At 41.7% G+C, this 26,455-nt stretch overlaps 1 protein-coding gene across 6 annotated transcripts in view; it reads left to right on the top strand.

Moving 5' to 3' along the window:
- The first annotated feature begins 5,245 nt into the window (after positions 1–5,245).
- Positions 5,246–26,455, top strand: part of EPB41L4B (erythrocyte membrane protein band 4.1 like 4B) — a 167,507-nt gene continuing 146,297 nt past the window's right edge. For 3 of the 6 annotated variants that reach the window (XM_085052260.1, XM_085052258.1, XM_085052259.1), the window contains exon 1: positions 5,249–5,673. In XM_085052260.1, coding sequence (XP_084908386.1) covers positions 5,374–5,673 — 300 coding nt within the window. In that variant the 5' untranslated portion in view covers positions 5,249–5,373. Of the gene's footprint in view, positions 5,674–26,455 lie in introns of all 6 variants that reach the window. The other 3 variants (XM_085052264.1, XM_085052261.1, XM_085052262.1) reach the window with 3 other exon arrangements.

Below are 26,455 nucleotides of genomic sequence, written 5' to 3'. Positions count from 1 at the left end.
ATGCAGTTTCTAAAAAACAACAGCTACAGAACATTTCTACTTTATGAAACAACTTTGTAGTATGTCAACAATTTGGTTCCACATCCCTCAAGTTTCAGTAAAACCTGAGCCAGACGATGGAAGTTTATGAATTGGAAATTAAAATGGTCCTTTTTTTTCCCAATTATTTTTATTTAAACTGTTGGCACTGATAGTTCAGTCTTTCAATTCTGATTTTTCCTTCCTGTTTTAGAGTTACTGGTAGACACAGGACAAATAAACTGATTCAGCAGCCATGTCAGTGGCTTTACCTTTTTTCTTTTTTGCTGCTTTTCTGGTTTTGTTCCCTTAAAAATACTTACTTTTATTGACTCATCATTTGCTGACTAGTTTGTGTCCAACAAGTTCCTCCTCTTGAAGCACAGCACCCTGGCTGCCTCCTGCCCCTTGCTCTGTGAAACAATTCAACAGGTGAAGAGTTGATGTCTCCACACAAGGAGGGGATCTCCTTTCTGCCACCAGCATAACATCCAGACAGTGGAGTACCCAGAGTATCTGACTTTAAGCTTCTTTTAATTAACCAAATCCAATGCGGTGCTTGTTCATTATAAACTTCACCTTTGTTTTATTGCTGTCTTGATTTTTAATGCATGCTGAAGGTTTCCAGCAGTTTTCATAACTGGTTCATTGCCCCATCAGACCTATACAAGGCACTAGTCAGCGCTGCAGTATCAGCCAAAGGTATTTTTCTTGCAAATTTTAGACCTTATTAATTCATGCACAGCACAAGAAGTCACAGATATCTATTTTCAGTGGAGATATAATTAAAAGATACATGATTACTGCTAGAAAATATTCCTAGAAAACTTTACTGCTTCAGCATGTGATGTTTGCTTATAGGTAACATTCTGAGCAGTCTTCTAGGCTCACCAAAGATTAATATCAAAACAGTTCACCAGTGGAAAGACGCCTCAATTTTTCAGCTGAGCACCTTTTTTAATTTAACAAAGCATTGAAAACGTTTTTCATTAATGCTATAAACCTAATGGAAAGTTTGAATAGAAATAATATTCAATATTTTTTCTCGGCATTGAGGTCATTACAAACTTGATAAAATTCTCACTAAAGCAAAGAACATCTGATTAAGTCATATTGAACCCACTTATTAGATGGACAGGAGGCATTGCAAAGTGTTCACTCAGCAAGAAACATTTTCTATCTGCAGATTTTCTAATAGAAATGTTTTTGCTCTTACATGTTTATGAACCAACCTCTCTGGATATACAAGAATAGCTCTTTGAGTGGACACATTTATTTTGCAATGAGCTACTATTTTATTTATTCTGACCAAAAAGGGGTATTTTTTCTGTATACATGGGTTAACAAGAACAGCCAATAGCTGCCAAAATGCATGCCCACTGTAACACTGATATTCTAAATGGAGAAGCAAACATTTTTTTTTCTTAATGGGGGTCTTTTCTAATACTTAGAGTAGAGCATGATAAAGGTAAGTCCTGACTACCTACAATCATGTGGTACCTTTTGCAGAAATTCATCCACTAGCTCCAGCATCATGGCCCTATGATTTGCATAACTTTCTGCCTATTCAAACACAATTTTCCATTGCAATTGTATGAGAGAGATTCTTAGTATTTTTCTCTGCTGTTAAACAGCTGATGCATTTCAGTGTTGGTGAAATAGTTTTACACATAATTTTTGTTTTTTAAATGGAACTGCTTTGGGATCTCTCTAGCTGAAAGATGGACTAGAAACGCAAATTATCCTTAGCCACATAACTCAGAATTACCTTCGCATTTTATTCCAAATCTGTATCTGGATATATAAAAATCCTGTAAAACAGTGACATCAGACCTGCTCATATAGCTGACATGCTTTTGGGGAAAATAAATTTATAGAAATGCCAACTGCTACATGAATGTTGTAATCCAATGAATGCTAATGCTGAAAAAATATCTCCTATAATGAAATTTTTAATACAAAAATTTAATTCTGTTCATATGTTTAGAAAACAAGACCCAAAAAACTAATATCCAAAAGCTTGAGTGAATGTATGTCATAACTCCTCAAGTTTTTTTTCCCCCACAGTTTTATTAACATAGACATTTGGGTTTGCACCAATACTTGCTCTTTGAATCTGTTTATGTAAGTTTCCTCCAAGTAATGACTGTAACAAAACATACCCTGGCAGAACCTTCCAAAATATAAGCCTGTTTAGGTTACTCAGTAAAGATAACATTTTTTCAAAACTGCAGAAAAAGAAACTCTAGCTGCATGTAAATCGAATTTAGAACACTCCTTTGCACAGAGTGAAAGTCTGGCAGGCCAGGAAAAATCCATGAATGTGATTGCAGTGACAGAAAGTAAAACAAGAGGTCTCTGATATCCAGGCAGCACATGCATGCCCCATGCAGAAGTCTCTTCACAGAACTGTCACTGTCTTGCTCCCCATCCCCATTTACTTGGTTGACCCCATTTCCAAGCCTTCCAAAAGCTTCCAGACAAGATTTGAACAAAACCAAAATGCTGAATGAAAGATCAAGAATAAAGTGCCTATCAAACTTTTATGTAGCTATTTTTCTACAACCAGCAACAGGGTTTCCAGTGGTTAGAGATTCCCCATCTTGCTGCTGCTACACCAATGTTAGTATGGATTTTGGTAAATGCTCTCCCATTTACATACTGCTTAGCACCATGGCAAAGCTATGGGAAAGACTGGTTACTTGCAGGGATTGCTACCAGACTTCAGTACGGGTTAGTACAAATTGTTTGCCTAGGCTGCCTTTCTTGTGGCAGTAATCAAATCATGGCTTCCAGCACGGAGTACTCCATGGGAGGTCAATGTTGCAGTGGAAGGCTATTTTGATAAAGATTTAAAAGTAATGCCCTTAACTACAGTACAGATGAGGACCACCACAGTTTCTGCTTGTGTCTCTCACTGGAAAGCAAGCAAGTAGCAGGCACTCTGAGGAGGGACTGCAGGACAGGTGCCAGCAAACCAAACGCCTTCAGGGCTTGGCCATCTGAAAATGGAGAGAATATGTAGATGGATGAAACATACAAGTACAAATCTGAATATAAATGCTAGTTTAAATACTTGTCATCTTGTATCAAGGCATCCTCCCTACCACAGTTGCTCAAGGTTTTTGTTTCAGGTCTAAAGATAGCTCTGCTGGTAACATGAGACAAAATAACGGTGGAATTGTTCTACTCCAAGAGAGGCTGGGTACTAAGGAACCAGCTTTATTTCCTCCCACCACCAGCTCCTTCTAAAAGATCCTTTACTGTGAGCATTACCTTTTATTTCTTAACGTGAGATTTAACGGGACATCAGCAAATCTATGGCAATTCTGTAAATGCAGGACTGCCTCTGGGGTATGGCTATTGGCCTGTATCAGGTGTGCTGCTAATGTAAGTCAAGCAAGCCCACGTTTATGCATTTTAAAATATCAGGCTTCTGTTTCCATGACAGAAGTTGAAAGAGAGAAACGGCTGAAGTCTCACAGCTTCAGAGTAAAAAAGGATTTTTAGCATGGCAAAAGACTTGCTTGGTTTTCTGTTAGGCCAGTCCCAAGTGGTGCAAGACCTCTCTTCCACCCCACTCTCCTTTGCACTAGAATTGCTGTAGCTCCCTCAAGAGACGAGAGCATTTCTGCTGAATTTCCAACTCTTACGATAATTTGTGCTGCTTGTGGTATGCAAACGAGCTTTATGGGACTGGAATATCCTCACAGTGTTCAAAGCAGTGTAAGAACCCCAAGGTATGCTGCACCACTCAGGATCTGAAAGAAAATTGAAATTCTGCTCCTAATGCTAGGCAAAAAATAAAAAAAAAAACCCTAATCTGTAATAAGTGTCTACTTTTGATTGTGAACATTAGCAGGCAAAGATTAGCACCTTTCCACTCTATTTCTATAAAAGCTCTTTTATGTAGTCATAAAGTGCAGAAGGGCTGCAGGTAGATCTCTGCCAAAGATCATGCAGTTTAGTGACGGTCTTGGCTGATGAGACACTTCAAGACCTGATCCAGGGCATTGAAGGAACATGGAAAAGGATGCAGAAGCAGCAGGCAGTTACCTAATACTATCAAGTCTCAATAAAAAATGACAAGCTGAGACATTTTGGCAGGCTTTCTGAATACCTAATAGGACAATGCTTGTGTAAATGGGCCTGGAAGTAAGGTTAAGAGAAATAAATTCACAGCAGAAAAAAAATCCAAACCCACACTTTAGATGCAGCAAATTATTTCAGTTCAAAGCTCCTCAGATCACATCTGACCATAGGGTGACAGAATTAGCCTCACTGATTGTTTCTGCGAGACATGATTCACATCCAGTATTTTATACGTAGCAATTCAGCAAAAACGCTCCCACCCGAGCCAGAATACATAAATATTTAACTTTTTGGCAGAGCGACCGTGGAAGTATTTGTACCTATGGATTTGCTGTGACAAATAAACAAACCCGTACTCCTTCCTCACAGCTACACAAGCGAAAGGGAGTAAAACCCCGGGACAGTCTGGAGGGTCTGCTTTTTCCACGGGACCAAGTTGTCACAGCGGTTTCCTCAAACCACCAGACCGCGCTGATGGCAAAGGCAAAAGCGGGGACATTCCCACGCACCGGGCAGACGTGTCTGTGCAGAAGGGATGTAGGCGGCGGCGGGAGAGGCGGTGCGGTGCCCTCCTCCTCCTCCCGGCGGGATCCGCCGCTTCGGCCACCCCCAGCACAGGCGAGACCCGTCCTTCTGCCTGCGCCCAGTTCTCCATACACCCCTCGTCGATTTTATTTCGCAAATAACTCTTCCGCCCGTCCGAAGGGGCGGAAGCGGCAGACGGGCGCGGGGGGACGCGGGGCGGGGGCAGCGCGGAGAGCGCGGCGCAAGCAGGGGTAGCCCGGCGGGGGCAGAAAGCTCCGCGCCCCCGCCGCTTCTCTCCTCTCCCCTCCCCGGCCCGGGGGCGGTGGCGAGGGCTGAGCCGGCGCGCAGCGGTGGCGGAGCCGGGGCAGTTTCTGGAGGCGCGGTTCGGCTCGGCTCGGCTCCGCTCGGCTCCTTCCCGCGCTGCGCTGCGGGCGCTCGCCCCAGCCTCCCCCGCAGGTTGCCGCCGCCGCCGCCCGCCTCAGCAGCTCCCCCTGCCCGCCGCGCCGCTCCCGCACCCCGGTGCGCGGCGGCGGGAGGGGCCGCATCCCGCCCCGCCCCGCCGTGCCGCTGCCGGGCGGCGCTGCAGAGGGCGGAGCGGGCGCGGGGCGGTGCGGCCGGCGCCCGGCGCGGGCTGGCTCCCGGCGGGCGGCGCTGCTGCGTTGCTCTGGGAGGCGCCGCGGGGCCGGGCGCGGAGCTGCGGGCTCGGGGGTGTGAGCGGCCGGGCAGGGCGCCCCCAGGATGCTGCGGTTCCTGCGCAGGACCTTTGGCCGGCGGTCGATGCAGCGCTACGGGCGAGGAGCCGGGCGCGGAGCCGGGCGAGGGGGGCTCGGCGGCGAGGGGGACGAGCGGGACGGGGGGCTGCGAGGAGCGGCCGCCGTCGCCGTCGGCTCGGGAGGCTTCCCCTCCTCGCCGCTGCCCGGAGGGGTCGTGCACGGCGCCGGAGCGCCCGTCCACATCCCGGCGGCCGGCGGCAGCAAGCCGGTGCTGCAGTGCCGCGTCCTTCTCCTGGACGGGACCGAAGTCAGCGTGGAGCTGCCGGTGAGTAGCGTGCGCTTACCTCCGCCGCCTGCAAAACGGCGCCGGCAGCTACCCTCTCCCCTCCTCCGCATCGTCCCCCCCTCCCTGGCGACGGGCACCTGCGAGTGCCCCCCCCGGCGGCACAACAGGCGCCGTTCTCCGGGAAAGCCTCGCTAGTTTCGTCCTTCCCTCCGCGGGCGCCGTGGCCGCCGTCCCCGCCTGCATGCACCTGCTGCCAGGTGCGCGGCGCGCCTCCCCGCCATGACCGCCGCCCGCCCCCGTCCTGCCGGCGGGAGCCGTCTGCGCCCTTCTTCCCGCTCCCCGGAGCCGGCGGGGAGGTGGGCACCGCTCTCCTCCTCGCCTGCGCAGCCGAAAACTGCCCCTCGCAGCGCTGCGTTCCGCGGCCCCTCTCCCGGGAGGGGCTGTCCCCGCGGTGCGGGCGCTACCTGTGCCTTTCCCCGGCTGAGCCCGCCCGACCCGCACCGCCGGCCATGGGGGGCACCCCGGCATTCTGGGGGGGAAGAGAGAGGAGCGGAGCCTCTGCGGGGCAGCGGTGCCTTTGGCCTCGCTGTCCCCTGGCTTGCAGCCCTCAGCACCTGTGGCGCCGCGGGCAGGACGAGGCGCGGCAGCGCTGCCCCCGCCGCGCTGGGGGTCTCCGGGGGGTCGCCGCCTCCTTCTCCTCCTTAGCTCTTGTTTCCCGCCGCCCCCGCTGCCGGGCCGGCTGGAGGGCCCTCCGGGATGCCCGCGGCGCTTCCCCCGTCCCGCGGTGCCCGGTGTGAGGCCGGGGTCAGGGGTACGCCCGGGGTGCAGCCCGGCCCGGCCCGGCCCGCGGGTGCCTGGCCCGTGCCCGCGCTGAACTTTCTCTCTCCGTGCCGCCGCTGTGCAGCAGGAATGAGGAATGAGGAAGGGACGGTGCCGGCCTGCGGGGCTGTGCGGGTGTTGTTTGTGCCTGCTCGCTGAGCTTGGGCCGCCTTCGGAGGGGTTTCAGCATCCCCAGAGACCCTTGGGTGTCCTTTTATCGCTCTTAAAAGCAGCTGCACGGTGCGAATCGGTAATTTGCACTTTTGTTTTTATCGTCCCTCACAGCTGCTAAATACTGAACACCCATCCTTTTTTGCTGACCTTTCCTCTCCCTCTTGTGAAGCCCAGGTTTCCCATGAAATAGTATGGAAGTTTATCATTCTCGAAAAATATTTAATCTTCTTTCTATTTTTAACCCAAATAGTCACCACCTATTAAGCTTGGTCGCCCAAAACAGGTGGGGGAACTTAGTGAGTGTAACAGCCTTAGAAATTGTGCGCTGCTTTAATCTCCAGCAGTACAAAAGAGAGGTTTTTTTCAGAGTATCTTTAGTCTTGTTAGGTGCCTTTCATATTAGCTGTCATCTGTATATATTGGCATCATTTCACTGAAACATGGAATTTGGCAACCCTATTGTTTCTGCTTAAAAGAAACAGAAGAGATTGAGTAAGACTCTTACAAGTGAATACAGAAGTATGTGAACGGAGCCACCTAGAGATACTTGCTGCAGCATTATCAGGCCTCTGTTGCCTTACAGACTACATAGCACATTTCCAGATATTTGAAATGCTAATATATTTCCTCTCCTCACATCTCCTTCACAACTTGCTGCACTCCTCCTAGCATCTCAGCACAGATCTTTTATAAAGTAGACTTGATGACTGTTGTCAGTGTGCTAAGGGTTCACTTATAGAGGTCTTTGTCAATACGCTTGGTAAATATTTTGTTTAAGGTTATACTCTGATTTGTCAAAGGTCAGATTTTGCTGTAGAGCCTGTTTAAGATGGTGTGAGGATTTGTAGCATCAGAAAGTGAGGTAATGATACTCTTAGTCCTTGAGTGCTGAAATACATGGACATGTCTGCTTGGCCCAGTGAAGAATCTGTGAAGCATTCTTGTTTGAACTGACCTCCAAATGAAACTTAGACTTGCCAGTGTTCTCAGAATGTGAGCTGCACATGCAGTTGGTTGTAACTCATTTGTCCAAAGACAGAATGAGAAGTTGGCATTTTTTTCACCCAAATCCCTAGACTGATGGAGGACTTTGGAGCATGTAATAGCTGTCAGTGTTTTGAGCATTAAAAACTGTTCTGTTGAATTACATATCTGTTCCTCATGTTTTTTCCCTTTCTTTCACAGAAAGTAACACCCACACTGAGAGTCAGAAAAACTGAAAGAGGCGTTGCACCATTTATAGACGTTGATCAGTAAAGTTTCTCTGAGCTTTGCAGGTCTAGATTTTATGGGAATAGGGCATGAAACTGAACATACTTGAATACTCAGAAGCTGAGTTATGGGACTGGCTAAGCTGAATGAATTGAGTAGCATCTCTTAAAAAGTGTATGGTGGTTTCTTTCAGCTCAAATTTTATCAAAAGGAGGGAGTGTGGGCTTCATCACCAGTGAGCAGCTTACTCACAAAGTCAAGTATGGAGATGATTGCAGAGGATTTCACTGTGCAAAATTTGATTGTGTTTGCAAGCACTTCTTTCAGGAGATACTGGCATTTATAAAATATGCTCTTTTTACTACATGCTGACATTGCACCCTTGTTGCCTTTCTAGTTGAAAAAGGAACTTGTTGATATTAAAACACAATACTATTGAAACTACAACTTTTTAGGCTATCTCTAAGACTTTATTTAGAAGTAATTGAAAGGTTGATGGGATTTTAAAGACTGTAGGGTTTGCTTGTGTGGAGGAATGACAGGAAAGACATGACTGAAGGAGAACTAGCTATATGCATATAAAAAAGGTTCAGGGTTTTTGGGGTTTTTTCACTTACTGTTTTGTGGGTTTTTTTAATATTCAAATAAAACTGAAACCCTGAAACTTTTCTCCAAGTTGAATGTATCCGGTTATGCCACAGTGTTTTCTTGTGTGTGGGGGCTGATGGTGGTGTTGGAAAAACAAATCCTACATCAGTAAATTGATAACTGTCTTTGTGGCCAATGTTATAATTTATGTGATAGTATGTGCATCAGAAAATGCACATCTTGTAAACTCAGTGTGTCAGTGTCAGTTTATGGTGGTAACAGAAGTAGAGATCTACCCTGATCTCCAAGTTCTTCCTTAGGTCATTCTTTTCTAGGCTCTATAGCATTAGTGAACTGGAGTCATCTTCTTTATCTGTGCTTCCACTCCCTCTTCTGGGGCATTTGCACTTTATTCTTTTTACTGCATGTGCTCTGCCCTTGGACTACCCCATGTGCTAGCCTGCCCTTCTACGTTCTGTCTACTCTTTCATTTGTAGGTGTTCTCTGGCTTTTACAAACTTGTTTTGTACCCAGCTGCCCCCACACAAATGTCAACATAAAATTATTCTCAGCACTGCAGATACCCCTGGATAATGGTTTCTATACTCAGCTTCTTGCATGAAATTTCAAAGATTGCTTAATGATGCTGGTTTTTTTTCTTAACTCTCAAGGCAAGGATCGCATACTTTAAAAGTATTCTTTCTAAACTGAATAATGCACTGGATGGCTTTTTAAACCCACGAGCTCCTCAGGGCCCTGTACTGAATGTGAAATGCTATTAAGGTTGGATCTGTTGTACAGGAGTGAGTGGCAGTTGACCAGTTCTGTTGCTGTGGGGTGATTTCCCATGGGAAAGGGAACATAAATGGTGTCATTACTTCTTCTTGACCTGACACCACGTGTCTGCACGTCTGAAATCTAGTGATGAGAACTGACGCAAGGAGGAAAACACTTCCATTAGAAACCATCCCTCCTCCCTCACACATAGCTATCTGTGTATTTCTTTTTACCATTGGGAACCTGTTCAGTATCTTGTGTTGCACTCTCACTTATACTGGAGGCTGTTAGCTGTTCAGAGTTTGCAACCTGGTTGTAGGTACATGGAAGGCCACTTGCTCAATGTTGCCAAAACAATCTTGCCTCTGTTTTTCTGGAGGACTCGTGACTCTAATGAAAGAAAAACTGGTTGTAGATGTTGTGTTCTTACGGAAAGAATGCAAGGAAGGAGCATTGACATTTAGGCAGCAGTGATGATGCCTGCTAGTTAATATGTAGATGGCTCGCAGATAAAGCCAAAAAGTCAAATTTTTCTTAACTCTAAGGCATGATTGCTGACATTTCTAAAAACTGAGTCTTTTATTTTTAATTAGGTCCATCTTATGAAAGCTTAAAGGGCAGATATGAAAGATGGCTATTCAATGGGACTATCCAGAGTAGCAGGAATTAATATTGCTTAATGCCATTAAAAATTATATTCTCTGATAAATTGTGGGAGGGCAGGAGGAGAATGAACACGTGTAGAGTGTTCATGGCTTTCTGTAGTCTTAAGTGGGATGAAAGAAGAAGCAAATGGTAGGCTTTCTCCACTATGAAAATCCTCATCCTGCAAAGCAGATCTAAGATACCTTACATTTTCTGTGATGTGAATCCACAGCAGTCAGCATGTTGTCTGATACAAATACTTCTTTCTAAAAATCTTCTTGCTCCGATAAATTCCTCTGCTGCTGTGGACATCATTACAAAAGCCTGTGTGATGGATTAGAAAGTATGTAATGGTTAATGATTAAATTAATGAACAAGTCAAATATAACTCTTCAAATCTGTGAATTATTTTCAGATGAATAGCTTTGATATTATTTCTTTGCCTTCCTTTTGGTGTGGATGTTTTAATAATTGTTTTGGCTGCTATGGAAACACTTCAGGATAGGAATAGTAAATGTTCTTCAATACTGTTTTCTAATCCCTGATCTGCTATGTGTGGTATTCTTTTCTTATTGGGGTAACATGAACATAGCAAAAATTGCTGCCTGGCCTCTATACTGACATCAAATGTAAATGTTAAATTAACTCTTGAGCAGTCATCTGTCTTATAATTATTGATTAGTGTATTTGACTTTATAAAGTTACAAATATCGGGAGAGAAGTGCAAATCATTTTTTTCTTTCTTTCTTTCACATCACACATGATTTCCAAATAATGTTTCATGAATATTAACTCTAGAGAAATGCGCTAATATACATGTAGACATTAGGATTCAGGTCATGCTCTGGAGTTTCCTAACTAAGGAGTTACACACACATACACCCCCCTCCAATAGATACATTGCATTACATGAGTAATGGGATTTTAAGTAATTACTTTCAACAATGTAAAATCAGAGTACTTGTTAGAAAATGTTAAAAGCATATTTGCAACACTGGAAAGGAAAAGGCCTCTCACGTTCATGAGCCCCTGTGAGCACCAGCACCAGTAATCCCCTTCCTAAACTGATCAAGCTCTATTGGTAGAGGAGGTTGGGTATTTTTTTCTTCTTCAGTTCATTTGAAATGCCTTTTGAGTACCTTACAGCTCTTATTATGCAGCTGTAGCTAGAACTCAATGTGTTGTCTGCTGGTAATAGCCTTTAATTATGTTATGCCTGTTCCACATGCCTTGATGCATTTCTGCAGTGTATACTTGAAGGTGTGTGAAAGGCATTCACAGTAGAATCACATACAGAATCAGGAGCATGCACAGCCCTGGAGAGGTAGAAATGAGATGGGGTGTGCACACATGGCTGTAGCCGTGTTCCAGAAATGCACAATGTTAGGATCTTGAGAGAGAAGAGGGAATTTTTGGCCCTTGATGTGCTTTGCCAAACATCCCCAATAAATCCACAGCAGATAAAAGACATTGCAACAGTACATAGTAGAAAAGGGATACAAAAAGCAGTGCTTTGTTTTGGCATATATAAGAGAAATTCTGCTTGGGAGTTCCGTTAGTTATTAGTAAAAAACAATGCAATTTTTCAGTGTGATACAGATAGACAGGATGACAGGAGTGCTGCTGCAAAGAGTTTACAACCAGTGAGGGGGATGAGTAGTGTAATGCAGATACAAAAGTAGGAGCACCTGGTACTAATTCTCTAATGGAGAGCTTCTGTGTTTGGAGAGATGGGGAGAAGATAAGGTTGTCACATGCATTCTTTCAGAAGCCTTTTTGCAGTGGACTAGACACAGCTGTGCTTAGGAGAGTAACCTTGTGAAATGTCAGTGTGGCTGGGGCCTCTTGTTTATTAGCACAAACGTGCATTTCGTAGCAGATGTTTGCACTGGGCTTGCCTGTCCAATAGTGAACACTGGAGAAACTTTGAAGACCACCATGGATTTGAAGGGAGAGGGTCTATAAGGAGGAAACTTACAGAACAGTTTGACAATACAGGAACTTTCTTGTCAACAGTGTGCATCTAATATGTTTTGGGGTTTTGTTCCAGTGGTTGTGTTCTAGACTAGAGTGCTGGGTGGCAAACCTGTAGCTTTAGGCTCTTAGTAGGAATTGTGAAGAGGGAAAAAAGCATTTTGGCATGTAAAAAGTTTCTTTGAGGCAAGGAATAGGAGCAAAGAGACTTTCAAAGTGCAGTACATGTATAACAGCAAGCAGAGGACTCATTTTGTTTGGATTGCAGAAGATGGTACAGGAACAAAAAGGCTGAAAAGTCGAAGAGACTAAAACCTATATGTAAAGTATGGGATGTATGGTTCATCTGTTTCTTTTCTGACACAGAAAGGGGACAGCCATCTCTACTCCTTCTCTGCATGTGCTTTGTCTTGATGCACTTCCTTGTGTTCCTACTTGTAGTGCCTCTGTAAAAACATTTTTTCATGTAACTTTCTCTGAGAGGGTGGCCTGGTTTAGCGTCTCACCTTCTTCAAGCATAAGTCCATTTTGTAATTTAGGGCTTCTGTTTTTAAATTCCCCACCGTTTGAACTTGCCCTTTTCATTTGCAGTCTTCTCCTTGAGCAATTACCTATACTTTTTCTGGGCTGATATCATCTGTATTACTAGCATGATACCTAATTAATTTAATTTTTAACAAGAGCAGATTCCTTTTAGTTTTGTGGGTTTTCCTTTACCCCACTCTGTTCTCCCAATCTGTAAAAGTATTTTTATTTTCATCCCAGGAGCAGCTAGCTACACAAGCTGTGAGGGATCTCTTCCATGAGGCATTTTAAAGAGCATTAGAAGTCTGTTTCCTTCTGGTTTGGGGCTTGAGCATAGTTCACTCTGTCCTATTCCCTCTTAATAGTTTAGAAAATTTCTGTGATTTACTGCAGTTGTCAGAAGTTTGAAACACTGCTCAGTCCTGTTCCTTTTCCAGGAAAATTCAATTTCCTGGCTATGTCCAGTAGTCTGTGGCTGGCTCAGCAGCTCACTCAGCCAGTTTGACTCACAGAAGTGCCCTGTCTGCCAGGGCACATCTGCAGGTGAGGACTATTTGTTGTGAACATTCCCATTTGTAGAGCTGACATTAGGGAAACACTGGTAGCTATCAGTGAAATAATTCATTCTAAGGTCAAACCTCCATACTTCAAAAATGTATAGTTTTACATAAGACAACAAAAATGGACCTGAAAACTCAAATGATGTGGACAGGAGGATGAGAGAGGAAGGGAGAAACATATACATCGTTTGTAGTCCCTTTGCAAAGTAAAGGTAAAGATAAGTACAAATAATTTATTTTTGCTAGCAGGATGAACTCCACAGCTGCTAACAGTATGTACAGTGTTTCTGTACATCTGCCAGGGTTAGTATTTTCAATACTTGAGAAACACATAGTGGGTTTTAATACTTGTTTTCCAATGCAGACTATGGTAAATGCTCTTTTATTCTTTCTGCATTAGAAATAAAAGGGTTGGAGGGTAATGAAGTGTTTAGAGTGACCATCTGCTCTTCATTTGACTTACTATTTCCATTTATTTCTATGCATCAATTTAAATGTGTCCTGGACCATTAGCTATATTGTGATGAGATTATTTTGAAATACTTGTTGAAGTTGCAGACTCAGACTCCAGCTATGAAGCATGAAAAATATTAAGAGTTAATTTATGTTGGCTGTTTGTTTTTGATCTGTACAGATTCAGATTGTTTCCCTTCCTCGTTGTTATGGAACCACAGATAGTTTATCCAAACAAATACCAAATGTTGTCTTTTTTTTTCCCCCTTTTTTTTCCTCTAAGTTTACTGACAAACACATTGATTTTATTCTGTATTTCGTTATTTTAATACATGTGGTACAGTTTGTATGATAAATAGACTGGAAATCGTAACAGAAGAGCCCATTTAATGTTTGTGAAATTCAACAATTCTGCACAAATACATGGAGAATGCTGGTCCTTTGTTTTGAAGAACTTCAATTTATATGAACATTATTATATCAAATATACAGTTAGAAAAGCACAGTGTTACCACTTAGGGGTTGTGACCTGTAATTAAATCATTGTAGACTGCAAGATTGTTTTGAATGGTAACTTATCCAAGGATTAATTCCTTTGTGGCTGTTTGAAAATGATGTTTTTCACAGTAGTTCTTTGTAGCACTGGTAATTGATTGTATGTATTATTTTCATTGGTATATTTTACATATATAAATCTAAAATAAAGGTAGACTTGAGAGGATTTTTGTGGTTTAGCAGTCTTGTCTGGGAAAACACCTGTTTCTTTTTTGGCCCAAACTGAGACTAACCAAGGATACCACTTCCCATTTTTAAGTTTAAAATTTCTTGTTGTGTACGTTTCACTATGTGAGGTCTTGTAGGTTATGCATTGGATGATAAATAATTATAGTTGTCTTTGTTGAGCTTTAAAATTACCTCAGGTTGATAACAAATTCTCACTTTAATTTTGATAAATAATATAAATAAATGCTAAGTGCATTACATCTCTCTTGTTGGTATGAGGTCCAAACAGTACTTGCTTTAACCATGCATGTGAGTATTTTCCAAGTTTTCTGAGAAAACAAGCAGTCTGAAATTTTTCCTTCTCCCTTGTTTCCATCCAGACTTGGTCAAGGCTGCTTTCTGTCATTTAAATAAATGTCTTTCATACCTTGTTAGAGGTTCCTGGATCTGTGATAATAGTATGATTTTAGATTAAGAGCTTACATTTATGTAAAAAGAGCAAACTCAAGAACTTCCATTTTTGTAAGCAGGTCTGAGCACACCAGTGGTACTCCGTGCAATCGCTGTGTTGCAACAAAGATCACTATTCAGTAGAGATGCTGATCCTCAGTATGGAGGTTTTATATTCAAGCTACTTACTGAGTAGAAATTCTTCCCGAATAATGAACCTTCCATGAGTGCTTTGCTTTGAGAGATGATGAATGATGAGTCTGTTATCTCTTTGAATTAAGCAAATAAGTGAAGAGTGGTGGTATTCTTCAAAGTAGGTCGTATTGCTAGGAAGGGCAGCACCCTGCAAGTGTAAAGTCCAGTGGGCAGTATCCACTTTTCTCTTATGTTTTGGTCTTTGGATGTAAATTGATGTGAATTCAGCCATCCTGCCGTAGCTCTGTGGAGGAAAGAGCTGCTTTAAGAGAGTAGCAATATCACTTTGTTGTGCAAAAGCCTTAATGTCTTTTCCTCCCTCTTCCCGCTGTTTCATGTTACTGGCTTTGATTTAGTTTCTTTCCCTGCTGTTCAGCAATGAAGAGAGGGTGGCAAGATATGTTCTTCTCTGTGACTGGCACCCCCTTTCCCTGAGGAGGAGCATTCCCAGCCCTGCTCCCACAGTCTCAAGTCTGCCCACAAGTCTTCTGTGCCAGGGCTGTGCTGGGAGCTGGGGCTGGGAGCACCCAGCTGCAGGGTGGCTCCGTGGGTGCCCAGTGTCTCCCTGGCCCTATTAATTCTGCACGCAGCTCTCAGCACCATGCTGGGGTTTTGTTCTTGACTTACAGTTTATTAGAAGATGTTAATTTTCATGGGTTTTCTTTTTAATGGGGGAACTTGCTTACCAAGAGAGCAGAGATCGCTGATTCCTTTTACAGAGGCCAGCGAAGCCATTAAATGTTGATTGTAGCACTTTTCCTTTTCTCCTTTAAGCTGATTGCTTAGGCTGTTATCAGCCTGTATGTGTGCTCTGTCTCCCTTCATTCCTTCCTCTCATACAACGATATTTCACAGTTGGCTTTTCTCTGTTCAGTGAACTGTTGCAAAACTTACAAAATTAAACCCCTTGTTTTTAGGTATGAAAATCAGTGAGCCTTTGGTGCATCAAAACTCAAAGTGTTGCAAACAGTAGGCACTTGGAGAGGAATTCCTCTTTTAATTGATGGGGTTTAGTTCATGAAAGGTGTATAATATATTTTGGGAGGTCAACCTGTGAGGAAATCATCTCGACAACAAATATTTTATATAGTATTCTTAAATTTAGAATGGGAAACAAGATGAGGTTATTTACCCACTGCCTTCATGTTTTCCCTTAAATTCTCTGAGCCATCCCCTCTTTTGCTGATATTGCTTACAACTGCTATTTTTTTCCTGTGTAGCATGTTAATGCACTGTATGCATTATAAATTTATCCTATAGTAAAGCTTTTCTGATATGTCATTTCTGGCTTTAGAAAATAAAGATGCTTACTTTAAAGACGGAAAAAATGAGGAAGGAGTTGGAGCATTTGTATGTATATTAGCAAAAAAATAGGCCTAAGCTGATGACTGCATTTCTCAAAAGGAGTGGGAATAGAAAAATTCAGTGCTGTGAAACAAAAACAAGTGGGTTTTGTTTGCTGCTATTGAAATTTGCCAGCAGATATTCTCATTTTACAGTTCATGTGCTTGGATTTTGATGTATTTTCACAGTAAACACCCAGCATATTTTGGCCTATGATATAATCATAAAATGTGTTTTGTTAAAAAAAAAGTTCATCTGCTTCAGCAGACGTTTTGCTTTAACAACATTGTCATGGTCAGGAGAGGGAACTGTGATTTCATCCCCCTGCATGTTGTTGTATTAGCTGCTGATAGAATGGTTTCTTCTTGAAGAATTTAATCTCACTTCGACAGAGCCAAATAGGTCATCTGATAACATTGCCAGTATGATCAGAATCTTGAAAAATTGTCAAACAAAGCAGAAAGATGTGCTCTTTCATAAATAGAAAATACTATTAATCAAAATTTTGTTTCAGAAAGCTGATTTTTCCCTGTAAAAGCTGCCAGTTTCTCAGCATTTGTGTAATGCCAAGAGGGGAGAACTTTCCTAGCTGTTTCAGTAAGCTGATTGCTGGAAGCTTTCTAGGTAGAGAAAATAGTCTGGAGAACCTCTATGTGACACCTCTGTGTGAGCTTGCTGTGACTTTCAGGAGCTGTTGAGAGTGAACAAGCTGAGTGCAAGTGCTGGCTTGAAGGATAGCCCTCAAAATGAGCTTTGTTTCTTTTGCATTCAGTAAGGCACCTTACTGTTTATGGAAATCGAAAGTTACTTCTTAGTTTAAGGCAAATAGAGCTTTTACATAATACCAAAATCTTCAGTATGGTGTTTGGAAAAGCTGTTTCTTGCAAGCTACAGGGCAAACAACTGGTTAGGTTGTGAAGGAGATAGGGAAACATTTAAAGAATATGAGTTTCTCTTTATTGCATATGCACTAACCTCATTAACAAGATAAGGCTGTCAGGACTGGGGCAGCATTAAATGACTTGTGGGAGCCAGCAAATATAGATCCTGCGACAAGCCTCAGGCTTGAGGAGCTCTCCCTACAGACAGCAGCTCTCTGAACAGCACTGCCTGCTTTCCTTGCACAAGTTTTGGATTAGATTCCAAGACCCTGTATATGGGAAGGGAGCTTTTCTCCCGGTTTTTCCTTTGAGTCTCAGAAAACTGATTTTTTTTTAACTGGTTTCTTAAATGGTGCAGTCATCTGTCTGCATTGCAGAGCTGATACAGGTGAGGTGGGGGACGGAGTTCTTTTGTTTTTGTTGTCTTGGGCATGATGTGAAAGTGCTCATTGGAAACAAACAGCAGATAGTTGACTGACCCTGTGTGATCCTACTCCAGTTTGTGGTGCTGAAAAATGTCTCTGAAAGCAAAACATTAATTCAGTGCACTTCCAGAGGGATGAGATGTGACCACTTCCTCTGCTTCCGAGACTGTCGTCTGCTTTGCTTGGAAAGTATCTTCTGTGAAATGCCAGACTTGGGCAATCTCTGCCTCTGCACAGATGGCTGTGGAAGCTCCCTGAGAGGCGAACCAGGGAGTGGGAGGCTGGCTGTAGGGCTGGTGTTCCAGGAGATTCAGGGGGGGACCTTACTGCTCCCCATAACTGCCTGAAAGGAGGCTGTAGGCAGGTGGGGTCACTCTCTTCTTCCAGGTGACAAGAGATAGGACAAGGCAAAATGGCCTCAAGTTGTGCCAGGAGAGGTTTAGATTTGATGTTAGGAAAAATTTCTTCTCTGTAAGGGCTGTCATGCATTGAAACAGGCTGCCTGGGGAAGTGGTGGAATCACCATCCCAGGAAGTGTTCCAAAAAATATGTAGATGTGATGCTTAGATACGTGTTTTAGAGGTGGACCTGGCAGTGTTAGGTTAGTGTTTGGACTCAATCTTAGAGGTCTTTTCCAACCTTAATGACTCTGTGGCTCTGAAATAAAAATACATGCACTGGAGTATATTTCTGTTTCTGTCTTGTACATGGACATAACCTACTAATAAACTTGGGGTGGTTTTATTGCTGAAGGATAGGTTATAAATGCAGAAATGGCACCACAGACAAGCCTGCAGCTTTGGTTTGAGATCTAAATGAATTTATGGTGTTACTTAAAGTGGCTTTGGTATCTCAAAAGCCATTGTGAGGCTGCTGGTTCCTTGTGGCAGTAAGAAATTGATTTGATGTTTGAGGTAGCTGGGATTTATGATGCACATTTTCCTTTTGTGCTGGGATAGGGAGGGAGACAGTTTTCTTAAGGCCTGACTTAATGAATACAAACTTACACATACTAACAGAACTTCTTTCTTTTTAAGCAATTATTTTTCAAAGGGAATTATTAGAATGAAACATGTGCAAAAAATCTCTGGTTATTGTTACCTGCTTTTATCTCCACCCCACTCACCCAAGAAAACCTGGCCACTTCACCACCAGTTCTGACAGAGCTAATGCATTTGCTAACTAAGAAAACTTACTTTGGGTTAGGGGCTAGCAGATGTTCCAGCTGTCTCTGTTCCCATTTTTTGCTCCTTTAAACATCTTTTGCCAAGGCTGTTAGGATTATGTTAAATGGAAGTCACCTGACTATTCTCCTAGACATAATTTCTTCTATCACACTTTAAGTTGGAGAGAGTCATATGGATGGTTTGTAAATAAATAGGTTCTGAACTGTAGATTTGTTTCAGGTCAGAAAGGGTTGCTGTGAATGCTTAATCTGTTCCTCTTCCCTGATCAGTCTCTAGAACTTCTTCCAAGAACATGTTTGAAGCCTTTCACTTTTTTATCATCAGTGCTCTCCTTGGGTATCATTAGTTTATCTGCCTTTAAGAGCCTTTAATGAGAAGCAGTTACTTATTCAGGTGGCATGTAGAGATGTCAGCATAATAATTGGTCTTTTATTGTATTTTATATTTTTATGGTTCCTGTTATCCCCTGTCTTGGAACTTGTGCAGGCAGGCAACAAAAAAACATGGAACTATGGGGAAAAATATTCTCCACATGAAGGTATATGAAATTCATACACAAGCCACCTCTTAGTCTTTTCTGTGTCTAAGTAGGTGAAACCCAAACTTATTTACAGATGCTTTTCAGGCTCAAAAATACTGCTTGTAGCTTTTTTCTGACTTTGTGAATAATGTGCAGACATTTGACCTGGGCACAGCAATGTTGTTATAATGGTTTGCTGAATGTTATGAAACGGCATTGCTTCTTACCTAATGTTCCCTTGTTTGTTTTCTTGGCTGTAACATTACACTGAGAGCTCACGGTCCATTGTTCTTCTGTTGTTACACCAAGGTTCTTGCAGTGCTGCTGAAACCAGGACACTGTCTTTGACCTGGTGAGTGCCAGTGAAACTCACGTTCCTCTGGGTGTGACCTGTGATTTCACTGAATTCAGCCACTGTGTGCTGATGCAGTCCTGCATCCCCGAGATTTGCAAATGAGGATGTACCACCAACAAGACCCATCATCTCCTGCTACTGTGCCAGTTTTGTTCAGCAGGAGTAATTTTATTAGTTCCCTCCCAGGGAAAACTGGTGAGTGACTGTGAGCAGAACACTTCAGGGTTGCACTGACAGTGCTTCTTGCTGGCTGCTTTCCTCCTTTCCCTTCGTGATTAATTTTTTTAAAAATCTGCCTCTTGTGAACTACACACATCTATTTTAGGAATGCTTGTACTTGCTTCTGTCAGACTCATCAGCTGTGTTTTGAGAGTATGGGTGTTTTGTGGTCAGTTTAAGCTGAAAGAGTTCTTGGCTTCTCATCCCATCCTGGTGCTGTAGACAGATGCCTGCCCTTTCAGCTGTTTGTGGGGCTGTGATGAAAGCCAGGTCAGGGATCAGATCCAGGGATGTTTCATTGTGTAAAAACAAACAAACAAAAAAAAAATTGCAGCATTGAATGTCAGAAATTTGGAAAAAGTATGGCACAAGTAAGGGACCAAGCAGTAGGCAAAAACCTGACAGAGGGCAGAGGAGCTCTTTAAGGTGGAAGTTCTGCAACAGGCTGTGTTGTTGAGTTGGGCCTTGAGGCTATAAATAATCACTTTAGAAATGGATTGATTCATGTACTTGGTGCTCTCATGGCTTGGTCATGTGAGTGCTGTTGCTCTGCCCCACCAAAGCAAGACAGATTAGTATGAAGTGGAGAAGAAATAAATGCTCAGTTGCTGCAGCTGTGTTGTTCAGTGACAGAAATCGTGGCAAATAGCTTAAGCTAGATCTGCAGGAGCTCATCTGCTTCAAAGTCAGAGATCTTGCAGAAATTTATCTAAGCTTTCTTACTACTGCAATCAAATAAAAGTGTAGTATTATGGAGGAAGAAGTTAGACTTGTTTTATGAGACAATTTTCTTGAGATCATGATGAGTGGTATAATTTATGCTGCTGTTATTTAATTCATTGCTGACTGGACCCAGCTGTCTCTAGTTTTTATTTTCAGAATCTAACAGGGAGCCAGAGTTGATAAGAATAACAAAGCTGATACTGAATTTAGCCAGAGACTAGGAATTTTAGAGAAGGTCACCTTTGTCTAGTTTTCACCTGTGGAGTTTCAAATGAAACCAGGGCTGAAAAGGTGGTCTTAGGGTTGTTACTTGATCTGGATATCCTGTGATAGAGTGCATCCCTTATCCCTTTAAGGCTGGCTGCAGGTGAGGTGAAAGGAAGCTATGCTGTTCAAGGAGAATGACTGCTAGATTGAGCAGAGCCTGGATTCCTAATCTATCAGGGATCCATAAAATTCAAGCGGGCTGAGTTTAATTGTAAATCTTTATGTATTCCAGAAATTAGTCTTGCTGCTACTACAGATTCAGTAATTCTTGATTGTGAATAAATGTCAATTAAATTTTTTTTCTTTCCATTTCTCATACCTTAATTATTTTTAGTTTAGTCTCCCACTTGGAAAGTAAACTATGGATGAATTTGCCTTCATGTTATATTTTCCAAATTAACCTTTTAAGGTTTAACTATTAAATTACTGTATTTATGGAAGGAAGCTTTGTTTAAGAACATGATCTAAATCAATGTTTTTTAAGAAGCAGGTGGAAGATAATATTTGTCTTGAAAGAACAAATGGATGGCTCTGAATCATGCTGAAAATGTTCCAATGGAAAATATGCTTTTAGCTCCAAATACACAAGTTACATTATAAAGACAGGTTTCAACTAGAATGACAACTATTTTAAACATTTGAATAAACATACTACCTTTTTTTTTTTTGAGGGGAAAACCACAGCAACAAAGTTTTGCTTCAGGATTTTTGTTTCATATGACTAACTAGTGTTCTTTTGATGGCTTGTGGGATAAATCCTGTTTTCAAAACGCTAAAGAAAACAGAGTTCCCAGGCCATCTGGTGCTTCTTTGTATACATGCATGCCTGCATCCATTTACAGTCAGGGATGTCGTGCTGCAGCTTCGGGGTGAGGGAGATCAACTTGTTCCTGGCCTGGGGAACTTAAAGGATGGTGCAGACCAGAGCTGAGAAGTGTTGGTTTTAGTGTTTGTGGATGAATGTTTCCAATTTATTATTTGATTATTTTCATTATTATTTATTTATTTTAAGGTGCAGGCATTTGCTGCTCCTCTTGTGATACTCCCAAAGCATCTTTGGAGGTGTTACAGTGTCTGGGTAGTAAGGTGACAAAGTCTGTTATCCCCATCTGGACAGGAGACTTGAGGCTTTGATAAACTGCTGCAGAAAAGATTACCGGAGATTGCCAAAGACATTATTGCCTTTAGCTGTCTCACTCTGTGGCTAAACTGGCAGAAGGGTCTGCTGAATAACCAGATATGAGTTTAAACCATGAGACACACTGAGCTGCAGGGACTCAGATAAAAGTGTGTGTGTGTGGCATTGTGGGGGAAATGGTGATCTCTAGCAGAGCCATGGGAGCATGTGGGCTTTGTAGAGTACCAATCTATTCAACAGCTGCAGCAAGATTGCCCTGTCACGCTTTTGGTATGGTTCTGGATTGCTCTTTCTGCATCCACAATATTCCTCGGTAGACACTTTTGCCTGGAAAACCTCTGTAAATCGCTACTGTTGTATTTTGGGAGTAAATTTTTGAGCTTTATACTGGCCAAGATAGGATCTGAAATACTGCTGGAGAGAAAAATTGGATTGTTAAAGTCTGGAAACTTAAGACACAGTCTGTAAATGCAAAGCCCTTTGACTATGTGAGACTGAGGGAACAAGTTTAGCTATAGTGCCTTTTTATCTGGACTTTGCTCTAGAAGCAGAATTTCACCTTACACAAATACTGGAAGCTGACTAAAGGTATTGCAGCGTTGCAGTACAAAGTTCCTTTTGCTTTGACATTCTTTATTGAATTGAGGTGACTGTCGTGTGATAACCTTGTAGGGTAGAAGATATGACCTTTCCTTGTGGAACACCCGAAAATTAAACTAAATTAAACTAATTAAACTAAATTAAAACCACATATTTTTGCGTGAAACTGGCAGTGAAGAATTTGGTTAAGAACAGTGATAAAGCATTGACAAAGCTGCTAATTTGCTAAAATACAAATCTGTCTTTGCTGCAGCTAATCTAGACAGATTATAGATATTCTAATTATGTATTAGTGACTTGTTACACTCTTGAAATCTCTGAAAAACAAACATTAGGGGTTTTTTTCTTTTCAATTTGAAAACTTTTCAAATTGCTGGATAAAATTTATTTTGAAGTTCCCCCAGCCCAAGTACTTAAGATTGACAGAGTGGAAGAGTGAGGTTGGGGAGGCAGTTTCAAATATACGAAGTTAAACCCTCTGATTTCTTTCAGACTTCTGTTAAACGTGTGCTGATTCTGAGAGGAGGAGAAAACCAATTTGTGTGTTAAAAAAATCTATCAGAATAGAACTTGAAAGTTTGAACATATTGCCTGTTAGACTCCTTTTCTTTTCTTATGTAAGTTTATGACTTTTCTTACATAAGTTTGTGACTTGTCTAAACACACAAATTACTAGTTCACTGTCAATGTAAAATAAAACAGGCTAAGTTTAAATGTGATACTCTTATCTTGTGCATTATCTAAAATGTTCTAATATACCTTCTTTACAATTTTGCCAGGCACAATTAAATAGGTGTGTGCTTGTAAATTAGCAGACTTTTGTCAAATTGTTTTCACTCTTGAATGCTAGATTCATGGTTTTCTTAGTGTTTTTTTTCCACGTGTTCCTGATCAGTATTTAAAAAACTCTCTCAAGAAGAGTAAACATGTAAGAATGTGCCCAGTGATCACTGCAGCTTTCTCCAAAGTTCATGCTGCTGACAGGAAAGGGCATCTATTTTACTGTGATAATCCTTTCCCATCCAATTCAGCTGCGTTGGCCAATATATCAAAGACTGTACATGAATGTGGCTGGTGCTGTAGGGGAATTTTTGTCTTACTGTGCCTTTAACAGAAATAACCTGTCTGCCCCAGTGATTGTCCTTCTCAAGCCATTTCTGTGCACTTTATCTTGTTCTCTGAATCTGACATGCTCTGTTGTGGTGTGCCAGGCTCATAGCATATTGTTTTCCAGCCTAGTGGACAGCATGTGTACTTGCATAAGTGCTGTGGGTCATGAGTTAGTCCAGCAGTAATTATCTTACATCTGCAGGAGCCTTCTCTTTTCTCTTGATATTTTGTCTTGAACTTCATCTTTTGTTAGAAATGTTTCAAAGCTACAACTTGTTTATTATGATATCAAGCATGGTTTTGGTGCTTGGGGACAGTGTGTTGAAGAAGTCTTTACCACTCGTGTCTTAACTTTATCTGGAATTTTGTTTTTGTGGAGTCTGTCTCCTTCAAAAAGTAAACCAGTGGCAGAAATGTCATTTTTTGGAAGGCATACCTGGTGGCTATTGTCTGTAAAAGTGTCTCTTAAGAGTAAAGGCAGGAGAATTATGCTGCCAACCTCAAAGTGCTAATGTAATTTTAGACAAAAAGCGAAGTAGGACTATTGTATTTGTTTTGATTAGATGAGGAGAAACGTTGTAAGCTGTCTTCTATGGAGGCTTGGCAACTAAAGTATTCTTCACACAGTCAAGTAGGACACACCTTTATGATGCTCGAGTTTGGTACTTCAGTGGGCAGAGTTTGTTTAATCTGGGGGGAAAGGTTTGACAAATTGTTCTGCTTAGGCCTTCTAGTGAATAAGACCTGTAGCTCAATATAAAAAAAAACAGTCAAAAGATGGGTTAAACTGGTTTTTATAACCTTAGTGATATTTGGATTTAGTTAAATGGAATGTTAAGCATTAACACATGAAAAGATTATTGGCAAAATACTGAAGTTAGAACCTGAAGAGCTTATAGCACTCCATTCAAAGTGCATTTTTCTGAACAATGATGAACTCTTATATTTTTGTGTTAAAGGAGAAATTGCATTAACTATTGCAAGCCTGCGTAATTTATCATAATTTATTTATTACAGGAAGAAAGAATATAACAAACCATGCAACTCAGCATAATCATTCTTCTTTCTGACGTGCTGAATTTACATGCTCACATAACAGTTTTGACAAAAATAACGTGTCTTCAGTTTGCTGCACACTTTTAAGAAAAAAAAATCAACCTGAGATTGTCAGGTGTGGGGTTTTCCCCACCTTAAGTAATTTGAAAGTGCTTGCTAACTTGCATAGAAATAGGTGCAAATATGAGATTATGTGAGTTGAGAAAGGACTGGGTTTTTTTTTAAATACATAAACCCTTGCTATATTTGAATAAAATTACTGCATTCCTCAGTGATCTTATGCTCATAGAATGGAGTAACTTGGTGGTTTTGCTCTAATAATGCTAAAGTGCACCTGGTTGTACAAGAAAACTTCATTATGTATGCTTTGTGACTATCTAATGATCTTTGTTTTGAGTAACTGTGACTCATCTGGGGCTGGGCTGTGGTGACAAACCAAACTCATGACACTTAACAATTTTTGGGTTTTGCTTCCTGAAGCTGTTGTGCTCTTCACATGAATTTTTGATGATTGTTTCCTGACTTCCCATCTTAATTGTATGTTGATTCACTCTGCACTTGCTTTGGGCAAAGGAAACTCAAAGTACAGCTCTGGGACCCGAAGATCTACAGAGTGATAAAAACTTACAAATCAGTAGATAAATCAACTGGCACCAGTACTTGGCACAGTGTTGAGAAAATTGCCATCTTGATGTAAAAGCAAACCTGAACTTGGGAATATAAATGAGTTTATTGAGAAAAAAAAACCCAAACCTCTGTTCCCTTTGTTCTTACAGCGCTGACGATGTGCTTGTTTAGTTTGAGGAGAGACGTGGAGGAAGAAGGAAAATGTTTGTGGGTAAAGTCAGATTTCAATTCCTGGAGAAAATGATCTGTTGATAGAATAGGGGAAAACTTGTCTGTTGTCATTGGGATTATCATCTTCTATGGTCAAATCATAGTCACATAGTTTCTGATTATTACAGAGTTTCCGCTGTAGAGAGCCAAAGGATCTTTTCTTTGTATAAATTAGGTTGAACGGTCATACTTGCATTTTCTAGTGTTGGGTTTTTTTTTCTTAAAATTTTTAGGCTGACATAGTTTTTAAAATCAGGGTTAACGTAAGGTTTCTGGAAACTAATGAGACTAAAGCCTCTGCTGTGGAAGGTGTGGTGTAAAGGTTGAGAACCTTGTGTTAATTTAAAATGTCACATGAACAAAAGAGCAGTAAAAGTGAGAAGAAGGGCAAAGGCAGCAAGAATGTGACTTTGTTGCTGGCTGCCTCATGTGCACACCTTGAACCACTCCAGATCACAAGCTCTCTCTGTTGATAGTCATCACCTCTGCATGTCTGCCAGAGTCACAGAATGGAGCAGAGCTCTTGCTCCCTGACTAAACATACTGAATGTGTGTGTATGCACTGTGCTCATAACAAATGTAGGCAAGGTGCACATCTGTAACATGCTCCAGTCCTAATTCTTCTTACTTCCTCCCTCCTCCACTCAATGTTATTAGTAATTTATAGTAATAAATGTTTTACAAGCACTTTGTGCAATTTAAAAGTCTAGCAAAGATAAAGTACACATTATGATGTTATTTTGTTGAGAAATTGGGATGACTGTGCCATCTTTCTTCTCAAATTAAGAATTCTGGCTGCCCAGAATGAGCAAGAAGAAAGTATTTAGTAGGGTGCAGTATCAGAAAAAGATCATTATTTAAAAAATATGGCTCTCCTAGAGTAATTTGGAAAAGTAGAGAAGCTTATCCAGAAAACATCAATCATTAAATGCTGTTATTTATGTTGGCCATTTAGCATGAGTGCCAATTTTCAGATAAAGGAAGTTGATGGGAACAGATTCAGGTCAACTGAGTTGGTATTAGTCCTGATGTTTAAGGGATTATGTGCTTTTAGTTCATGTTAT

Source organism: Lichenostomus cassidix, chromosome 2 (assembly GCF_008360975.1).
Source record: "Lichenostomus cassidix isolate B80296 chromosome 2, HeHo_3.0, whole genome shotgun sequence".
In the NCBI taxonomy this organism is placed as follows: Eukaryota; Metazoa; Chordata; class Aves; order Passeriformes; family Meliphagidae; genus Lichenostomus; species Lichenostomus cassidix.
Note: the sequence above shows the minus strand (reverse complement) of the source record. Positions and strands in the feature narration are given on the sequence as shown.